Here is a 10,978-nt window from a genome sequence, read left to right on the forward strand (position 1 = left end):
ATATATATATATATTCCAGTGAAAGCAATGATTAAAATCAAATGCTTGATAGAATTGATCTAATTAATTTTATCAGTCATTTTAATTGTATATAAGCATGAGTGCTATATCAAATTTGTAAGATACTGAGCATGTATATAAATAAGAATTGTATATATACATTGGAATGACAATAAAGGTGGGAAACACCCACAAAAGACAAAAAAAAAACTATGAATATAATAAATCTACTTGCAAATTAGGATTTTGTTTTAAAATACTCTGTTTTATTTAAATAAGAAGTTAAAAATGTATATAATAAAAATCAGTTACCATGTATTTTTGGTTGCCAAAATACATTGTATTTAAAAGACTAGGTATAAAGAACATTCGTTTACTAATTTAAGAACTTTCTTTATTTTCAGGTTGCACTAGATACATTTTTTCTCAAAGGACTAATATGCAGCTTAAAAAAAGCCAACATGCAAGTAGACTGGTATGTGCTGCAATGACAAACAAAAATATACAGTATCTGCAATATTTGGTAAGTTAATTTTCTATTTATTTTTTGAGATTTAAATAATCCATTTGTGTTTTAATTTAAGACAACAGCTAATGTATTTCAGTAAGTATATTGCATTATAGTAAATTGTCTGCTTTACGACCGTTGATTTTAGAATGACCTAATATTACCATGTTGAATTACTAAAAATACAAGCAATGTACTATTAAACAGTTGTAAACAAAATTTGACATTTGCCCCAAGACCGTTAAAAAGTTTATGTATACCTCATTGCTCCACGATTCAATTACAGTAAGTAAATTAGTGTTTCATATCTACACATTAAACATTAGAATACGGTATTGTCAGCAATAATGAAACCTACAGTCCCACATTAACACCATTAAAATAATGAAGCAAGCAGGCCACTGTTATTGCAGCATTATGTTGCGTGATACTTGCTATTACATGTCACTTCACTACTCAAATTTGTGTTGTCATGATGACACGAGTCTCATGGTGTACTCCGGGTTTAGCAATTAAAGTTCACAATTTACGAATCTAATTGTCTTTCGAACATGTCAATTTCAAAATTATTACTGCATATACAGTTCTACTCGAACCTAGAAATTTATAAGAACAATGTAATTCTCATTTAGATAGATAGGCCTACATTTCATACTTCCTAAGTTTTGTGACAATATATTTTTATATAATTTCAGAATACCCAGATACCCAGTCAGCAGCTGTAAAAACCAAGATGACTAAAATATGTGAAGATACAAGGCGCTCCATGTCAAAGGGAATGGATACAGCAGCTAATGTTTAACAACAGGCGCTTAATGTGCAGTAATTTTTTAATTTTAAATTGTAATTGTAATTATCTTTGCTAAAGGTAACTTAGCAAAGTGTTTCATATCATAAGTTTATTTCATATCCTACAGATGAGCTGCAGCATGCTTTACCATCTAAGTAACTGTTCGTCTATATGCAATAAAAACAATTTAAAAATTGTAAACTCATTGCTACATTAACTTAACAACTATTAAAATCCTTGACTAATTTTAAGCAAAACAATACTTTTAGTGTGAAACAGTTACTGTATACATTTGACTAATGTATGTATTTAACTTAAAAATGTTATAACACATATATAATATATAATACATACATAATCCGTCTGAATATTATGCAATAATCTTATGATAGTGCTTATATATGTACTTAAAATTTAGTTTAATAAATGTTTATTTTATCAATTTTAAAACTGTTAATATTTTATTTTTGTTGTACCTTGCAGGATGAAGGTGAGAACTTTGAGATTGTGCATGTGATGATTTTACTGCATGGTGACACTGAATCTCTGTAGAACAAACAATTTTGTGTAAACTCCACCAATAACACATAGTCAATTATGTGTTAACACTGTGTTTACTGTATGTTGGCAAGACATGACAACAATGTGTTTACTGTGAAAACCTCACCACTTTCACATAGTCAACAGAGTAAACACATTGTGTTTATTGTGGGGTTACATTATGTTTACTCTATAGGAACACTGTGTTTAGTGACAATATGGAGATAGTTTGTTTATTGTGTGGTACACTATGGGAACAGTGTGTGAACAGTCTGTTAACACTGTGTTTACTGAATGTTAGCAATTTGTGACAACACTTTCACACTGTGAAAACATCATATAGTCCACAGAGTGAACACACTGTAAACACACTTTTTATTGTGTGGTGACAATATGGAAACACTATGTTCCTGTGTAGGGACAGTGTGTTAATTGTGTGGCTACACTATGGGGACAGTGTGTTTACTGTGTGGGAACAATGTGATTATTGTGTGGTGACACTATGTTTATGTTTGGTGTCACTATGGAAACACTGTGTTTACTTTGTGCGGACAGTGTGTTAATTAAGGGAAGTAAATAGATATTGCAGCAACTCAGAGTTACAAATGATAACAGTTGGCCAATTAGAATTGGAACCCAGTTGAAAAGCAGTTGGACCTCATAACCTTTGGAATACCAGTTGAACCAGTTGGAATTGAAACCCATAGTAGAAAACCCATTGAAAACCAGTTGGCCACTCATAGTAGAAAACCCATTGAAAACCAGTTGAAAACCCATTAGAAAACCCATTGAAAACCAGTTGGTAACCTATTAGAAAACCTATTAGGAAACTCATTAAAAACCCATTGGAAACCCAGTTGAACCCATTAAGAGGGTACGAAATCACGTGTTGGATTTTTCCAGTGGGTTTTCAACTGGGTTTTCAACTGGGTTTTTTTCAACGGGTCTCAATGGGAATTTTTACCTGGGTATAGCAAGGCTTGATCCACGATGTCAAGGGTGGATGCCTTAGGTAGCAGCACCAGATAATGTGTTTTCTCCTACCCGAAATCCACCCTGACATGGGTAGGCTAGCCAGGCCTAAGCCCAAGGCCCTATTTTCATATCCCCTGATTTACCTAATTTTATATTGTGACTATTCATTCCTCATTTATTGCATGTGTAAAACATTTAAAAAACATTTAATTACTCACTTGTTTTAATAATGAATTCATTATTAAACGAACAATGCTCGATCGCGGATGCAATGAAAAATTGCAACCCCCAACAAAAAAGTTACTAGCAGTTTGCCAAACAATCCGGTGATTTGATTGGTCAATATTAGGGTAGTCGCCACTACGCTAAATTCAGAAATTGGGATTGTCGCGAAAGCTGTCACAACGCCGATTTAGCCAGTAAGGTTTGTGAGTATGAGCAGATGTCTGTTACGCTCTATTAGTTCGTAGTAGATTGGCCGCGTAGTCAAAACGAAAAATGCTTAATAGTAACATGGAGGAATACTCATTCCTCCATGATAGCACTGGTGGTAGTAGTAATAATAACGAGTGCAAGTATTCGTAGTATTATCTGTAGCAACAATAAGAGAGCTATACTAATTGCAGTATCTGATATGATCTTTTTTTAAAGAATTATTGAAAGGTAACTTACAAAGCTTTTAAGTTCTTCAGTTGACGAAAAGTATTTTCTGAGTACTTACTTAGTTTGTTAAATTGTATATCTCTGTAAAGTTAGAAAATCAATTAAATTTAGATTTTAATAACAATGTCTAGAGAGTATATGTCAAAAAATAGTTATTGTTGGTGTGAAACCTAAAATATGTGTATGTAACCGTTGTAATCAATAACCAGTAATTTGCCGCTATTGATATGTAATCCACAAATCGTATGTAAGACAAATTCACTGAAACCATATTTAATTGATAATTGAGTAATCGATTAACATAAAAAAAATCAATACATGTATACAGTTAAAGTGCTTGTACAAACCAGGCGCACGTACGGGAACGTATGATAAATAGCTGTAAATACTAATTTAACAGGAAAATAATGTGAAATAAAAAAAAATAATTTTACAAGAAATTGATCATCAATAGTAAAATGACAATTAGTGTGGAATTGGATCAGTCTATTGGAGATCTGTAACGTCCATATAAAATTGTTTTAATTATTTAACTACAGTACAGAGACAAACAGAAAGGGTACAGAGAACTCCAGGCCAGCGTGTTAATATAGAGATAACCTACCAAATTTATAAATGCAACATTATAAGAGCATTTATAATGTTATAATAAAATATATTCAATAAGTATAAGTAATAATTTATATTTATAAAATGTTGGAATATTTATAAAATAAACCTAAAGTAAATATTAAGTGATTGAATATGCAGAACCACAGTTCCAGCTGCAATAATCTAGCGTCCACATGACTCTGATTTTAAAACTGATTTTAAAACTAACAGTATTAATCGGTAGGCATTATTATTGGTGACCCGCTTTTGTTATTGTACGGTTCTTTACGGCGGATCACCTCTTGTTATTGTCAGAGATATGTTTTAGTGATCCGCTTCATGAGCCGATTACCTCTTGTTATTGTACGGTTCTTTTTTTCTTTTTATTCTTTCTTTCTTTCCATATCTTGTTAGCACGGTATCTCAAACTTGACAAGAACTACACACATAGCAGCTTCGACGAACATTTGGCTTGGCCTGGAATAGTCACAATGAGCTTTTCAATGTGACCAGATCATGCGTGACATCATCTAAGCGCAAATTTGCTTTTTTACATTATCGATCATATCGTCCAAACCAATTGTCATTTCTGAATCATATTCAGTGGGCATAAACTTCAGGTCAAGGTTGAATATCACGAACCAAAATATTTGGCGTGCGCGTCCTAACGCACTCGTACACGTGCGTCAAAATTTTAACATGCTCAAAAAATTTGTTGACTAAATTAGAGCACGTTTCAGGACATTTTGAGCATTTCAACGTTTTTCAAATTTTCCGTACAGCACGAGTATTTTTACACACGGAGGACGGAAGCTGGATATTTAGTTTTTTTACATGTTTTTGGGTTTTCAGCACTGTATTCACAAATTTCTATTCTTTTTCAGTGCTCGTAGGGCCAATAGCAATGCCGTACGTGCGCATCAAACGTATGGATCCCAGTGCGCGTTTTTGTCGAAAACACTGAAAATTTTGCAAAAACATGCCTATTTTTAATCAGTTAAAGCTCCTTAGGATGACAGGTGATCCTAATTTGTATTACTTGTTCTTAAAGCGCATGAGTTGTAGGTATAATTCTTTAGATCATAATTACTGTTCGGACATTTTGACGTCATCACATTGCCATCTGAAATAAAAAACTGAATTTTTTTCTTTTACATCATTTGTTAAAATATTTATTTGAGCGTATCTCACTTATCTTTAATCGATCGTCTCCCAACTCTGAGTATGTTACAGCTGAGACAATTTTCTTTCATAAATATGACTTTTTTAAACATTTTACGTCATCATGGTAAAAATCCTTGTGCGCGGTTTTGTAGACAAACACTGAAAATTTGCCAAAATCATAAATATTTTCAATCAATTATAGCTTCTTAGAATAAATGGTGACCACCATTTTATTTTTATCTATTCTTAAAGCACATGAGATGTAGATATTATTTTATCAATCATCATGGCTGATCGGACATTGTGACGTCATCACATTCCTATCTGAAATTTTAAAAAAAATTATTTTTATCTATGATGTAATTTATCAAAATACTCATTTGAGTGTATCTCCCTTATCCTTGATTGATCGTTTTTAACTTTGAGTATGATATAGCTGAGACAATTCTCTTTCATAAATATGACTTTTTAAACATTTTGATGACGTCATCATGGTCATATTCTTGTGCACGTTATTGTCGACCAACACTGGAAATTTGCCAAAATCATCACTATTTTCAATCAGTTATAACTCCTTAGGATTAAAGATGACCCCGAATTTTTATTACTTATTCTTAAAGCACATGATTTGTAGAAATGATTTTATAGATCATAATGGCTGATCGGACATTGTGACGTCATCACATTGCCATCTGAAATAAAAAATTTCTAAAATACGCATTTGAGCCTATCTCGCTCAGTATGTTATAGCTGAGAAAATTTTCTTTCGGAACTGTGCCATTCATTCTTCATTTTGATGACGTCATCATGGACAAAAATAATGATTTTTAGACCCCTCATCTTTCTTTCTTCAAAATCTGTGCGACAGAAGGCGACAGACTGTATTTCGATGGTATCAGACTGATATTTATATAGCTCATATAAAGGGAAAATTCGTGTGGCATTACCGACCTGTGAAATTCTAGACAGCGGGCGGCAGACTGTATTTCGACGCTATCAGACTGATATAATATAGTTCATATAAAGGAAAAATTCGTGTGGCATTACCGAACAACAGGCACTTTTAATTAAATGACACTTGATAAGGTTTAATTTCGTGTGCCTTTACCGTCCAAATGCACGTCATGATGTACCCGTGCTCAAAATTACCTTATTTAACTAAATTATAGCACGTTTTAGGGCAATATGAGTGTTCATATTTTTTTCAATCCGCGTCGCGAGCGCACCATGAGAGTCGAAGTTCAAATGTGCAGCGGATCACCACCTAACTCGTCATCAGTGACGAGTTCAAATCTAGTTATATTTTGTAATAGATAATATGATTGATGTAAATAAAGTGGTAGATAATCAATATTGCAAATTATTCAAAAATTAGATTGTCATAATTAAGACTTTGTATAAAACAATGCAGTGATAATATTTAGCCTAATCAATAGAAACTTAATTATAAAACTGCAAATGGCATGTAATCCATAAGTATGTTCATAAAATACTTTAAGGTTTTGGTTTTAGTTTTGATTGAGCTTGTCTTAGGCCGATTTGGGTTTGTTCCGATTTGATTGTGGTCATGGTGGCATTAATGGGTTTAGTCTAATTTGGTTTTGGTCTACAGTAAGTTGTTTGCAGTTTGTGTTATCTGTTGGTCAGTGTTGGATTTTGACTGAATTGAATTGGGTCCGACTTGAATTTGGTACGAGTTGGTTTAAGTCTGTCTATCCAAGTTGTCTGAGATTTTTGTTGAGTTATTTGCCCCTTGCACTCCTGTTAACTTACTAACAAAAAAACCCCCTTGAAAATGTTACATTACCAACATTCCTTTACACAGTGTATTAACATTATTAATGATTATTATGATTATTGAGTAACTTACAACACCTGTAGCGAGAACCACATTTCCTGAAAGGCGTTGTCCTTTATTTCTACTAGATTGTTGCTGTGCATGTATCTGCTTACAAAATAAAACGACAGGTAAATGTAGAAGACGACATTTTCTACAACATACTGCTTGCAGAAAATTAGAAAACCTCAAAAATTCAAATAAACATTTGTACAGCCCATTAAAAGAACAAATAAATAATTAAATTTCAACCAGAAACATATCGAAAATAGTTTTCGCTGATTTACAGACATTGCTAAAAATCACATAAATTGATTATCAGTCTATTTAAACGTATCTGCAAAACGAATACAGTAAATATTTTATTATTTAACTCTTCGGTAATTAGGAAAAACTTTAAATGTTGAACATAAACAATTCCAATTTGAAATTGAGTTCTTTTAGCTTAGGGCAGAGTGTATATTAATAATTTATTCTCACATCATACATAACAGTAAACATTGTTTACGATTGACAGAAATAGCTCTGTAGGTAGGATAGTAGGAATGTTATAACAATTCAATTGCAATAACATCTACTACTACTAATAACAAAAATAACTCAAACAAAACTTATGAAAAATGAGAATAGAAAAAGTGACGTCTTTAAGTAGCATACCACAATTGCAATCAAACTTTGCAATTAAGAGGTGATTGCTTCACTTACAGATTTTGAAGAGATTTCAAGCCGTTGAATGCACCTGCAGTTAAGATATGTATTTTGTTACTGCTCAGGTCCCTTAAAAAAAACATTGAAAGTTGAAATTGTATTTAGTAAGAACTCTTTTTTTTTTAAATTGTATTCAAATCACAATCATAATCAAAATTAACGATAATACTGATATTTTGCTGGTTTCTTCATTCTTTTTCTTTTTATTGTGTTTTAGGATTTTTTCGGTTTTAATATTGTTAGCCCCGTTAAGGTAAATTCCATCCGTTGAATGTGAACGCACTGTATTTCATAGCTGCGCAGTGTGACTGCCTTCGGCAGATAGCGTTTAGGCAAGGTTTTGGTTGTAAATCGTTTCGGTATTTTTAGCCCTTTAATTGATTGTTTTTTTCAAATTGATTTTCAATCTTTTAATGGCCTATTATTGTGATTTTCCTCCAGTTCCACCAGTCTCCATTTTGATACAAATTTTTTTTATATAAAAATGCAAAGTAATCAATTTGAATATTAGAGGCGAAAGTCTTAAAAACCATAGACCTGTCTTAAACTCTGTCTTAAACCTGTCTTAAGCTCTCGCTAGCGTTTCAACAATACGTGGGTGGAATTGAATTAGATAGAATCGCCCGCCTTTCTGAATCAGAAAATAATTTTAATTGGCTAACATAAATATTACCCTCTTATATTTCCACGAAGGTCGACCATCAGAAATTCTGCTTGTAAAAGATCCGTACACTCTATTGTGATCTATACGGTCGATGGACACATATCAACCCCATGTTAAGAAAGAAATATAAATATGTTGCAAATAATGATATTGAATTGGAATACAGTATTATTTGTGGCCAATGATCATGGAATCAATTATCATTTGATTCATATGAAATTCTAGACAATGAAAATTAGTTCTCTTCCGCACTACTTAACAACGCTAGATCTGCTAACGATTTTACTCGTTTCAAGCATAAAGAGCTACACTTTCTACATTTCAATATTAGATCAATGATCCCAAAATTGACCTAAATTGAGGATATAGCGAGGAAAAGCAAATTGGGCATTTTTCCCTTTGTAAAACATGGTACGACGATTCAGTGATGGATAATGACATTTAAATTAAAGGGCATACAGTTCTATGAAAATACTGCAATCGCAAAGAAAGTGTAGTGTGCATTTATATCCGAAGTAATATTGCTTTCAATCACCATACCGATATCAAAGCCGATAGTGCCGAAATTATTTGGACCCAACTCCTACTCCGAAGACGAAACCTAACGGTTGGAACATGTTACATGTTATTTCTTATATTGTTACCTTAACTCGTAAGACCAAAAGATGAGTCCAGTGACGGCCATTGTTGGTTTTATTCCGAATGTAGAAGGCGGCATAACACAATACTGTACATATTATCTTCTCTTTTAACAATAAAAACTACTTAACTTCAGTTTACAATTCTTCAAGTTTCAAGATTCAAAATAACTTTATTTATTCGAAATTTAAGGGAAAATTTAAATCTACAGAATAATTCAATGTAATAATATTAAAAATTTTTAAAATATTTAAAATACCCTAGCTAAATTTGTCAAAAAAAAAATGAAAAACACAAAAGGGATATACAAAACTTGAAAAACAAAAACAATCAAAAAGGGCATAAATAAGGGAGACATACAAATGATAATAATAATAATATATAAATTATATAGCGCAAAACAAAAAAAAAAAGCCGGAAAAAAAACCAGAACAAAACAATAAACAGCAAGCTAGCAAACCAACCGAAGCATGGGTTTACACCATCACTGCCAACCGGACACTGGTTCTTAGTAATATTCAGGCCCTATACTGGCACTGCGTATTCTAATACAGGTTTAATGACTTGTTCATAAAAAAACAATAACAGTTATCATAATTCATCATCTATCAATTGTATTATAAACAATCCGAGATTACACACCCTTGCCCTGTTGAGCAATATTTTTTGTATGCAATCGATTGCGCACGATTCGCTTGTTGCTGTTGTATTAAAAAGTGAAATATTACAAATACATATTAGGTACAGGTGCACGTATTAATTGTAAATTTAATCGAATATAAGCTGTTCATTTCTCCCTTTTGTTCTTTTTTTCCTGCATATATAGATACCTTTTTTCATATTTTACTATTTTTCATATTTAAAAAAAAAAATTGGAACAGCAGATTTTGAGCTATACATTAAGTTGTACAGTGATTATGCTATTATTTCATCAGTTGTGTTTAATTAAACAATTTACAAATACTGTGTATTACTATTAAGTAATTTTAAAAAAAAGTTATAACACAAATAGATTCAAACAGAATGATAATTCCCAACAGCATTCCCAATTCCCAATTGCATATTTTTAAACATCTTAATTATTTATAATTTATTATTAATTACTCACATTTCTGTGCAATTTTGCCCCATTGTCTCTTTTGCTATTTTTTTTTAAATATTTTAATGTATTTAAATTAGAAATGTAAGTTAACATTAGTAATGGTTTATAATTTATTAAGTATTTTAAGAAAAAAAGATTTAAACATGTTTTAATTCATTTTACGATTTTTAGAAATTATTAGTGCTGGTTTTACCTTATTGAATATTTTTAAACATCTTAATTATTTATAATTTATTATTAATTACTCAAATTTCTGTGCAATTTTGCCCCATTGTCTCTTTTGTCTACGCTAGGCCTGGATCTGTATTTTGTGTCATTAACTCCCTGAATTAACAATATGTTATTAACAACTCATACAAAGCCTGAGGGAACATTATAACAATCAATAAATACGTGATTTTAATTCGTTTAAATCGTAGAATCACATACCCATAGGGTCTGTTGTAGAATACAGTACCCAAAATTATGAAACAGCCTGCATCGAAAGCCTAGGCCTAGCCTAGCCTCGGAAGTAAAATGTATCCTCATCGACACAGTTTCCTCGCTGACCTTCTCTCCTCCTGGTTTGGTAGGCCTAGGCCTAGGTAGGATGAGATGGTGCAAACAAATTGACAAATAATGCATAGGCATAGGCCAAACTTCTAACCAGTCTGAATCACTTATAAACTTCCATAAGAATAATGTACTTACAGAAAACTCAAGAAAAGCTTGCGCTTCAATACGGTAGAACAAACTTCGCATACAGTTACATAGGCCTGCCATTCTTTCAAAACTACACCGTGAACACACGTACACAT

The 10,978-nt window shown here is 32.1% G+C and overlaps 1 protein-coding gene across 1 annotated transcript; it reads right to left on the reverse strand.

Moving 5' to 3' along the window:
- Positions 1 to 3,379: 3,379 nt before the first annotated feature.
- Positions 3,380 to 10,978, reverse strand: LOC117107575 (leucine-rich repeat-containing protein 15-like). Its single transcript, XM_033249279.1, has 4 exons — positions 10,872 to 10,978; positions 7,774 to 7,845; positions 7,102 to 7,176; positions 3,380 to 3,557 (listed from the first exon to the last, which is right to left on the reverse strand). Exons 1-4 carry the CDS (start codon positions 10,976 to 10,978, stop codon positions 3,482 to 3,484), a joined length of 330 nt encoding a protein of 109 aa, XP_033105170.1. The 3' UTR covers positions 3,380 to 3,481.

The sequence above is a fragment of the Anneissia japonica genome, unplaced genomic scaffold (assembly GCF_011630105.1).
Source record: "Anneissia japonica isolate Jap-2015-1 unplaced genomic scaffold, ASM1163010v1 scaffold288131_len391150_cov108, whole genome shotgun sequence".
Taxonomy (NCBI): Eukaryota; Metazoa; Echinodermata; class Crinoidea; order Comatulida; family Comatulidae; genus Anneissia; species Anneissia japonica.

Coding starts and splice junctions, on each gene's coding strand:
- LOC117107575 (XM_033249279.1), bottom strand. CDS start 10,978: ATGTGTACGTGTGTTCACGGTGTAGTTTTGAAAGAATGGCAGGCCTAT. Junction 7,846..10,871: donor AAGCTTTTCTTGAGTTTTCT/GTAAGTACATTA, acceptor GTTTTTTTTAAG/GGACCTGAGCAGTAACAAAA. Junction 7,177..7,773: donor TTGAAATCTCTTCAAAATCT/GTAAGTGAAGCA, acceptor TTTTGTAAGCAG/ATACATGCACAGCAACAATC.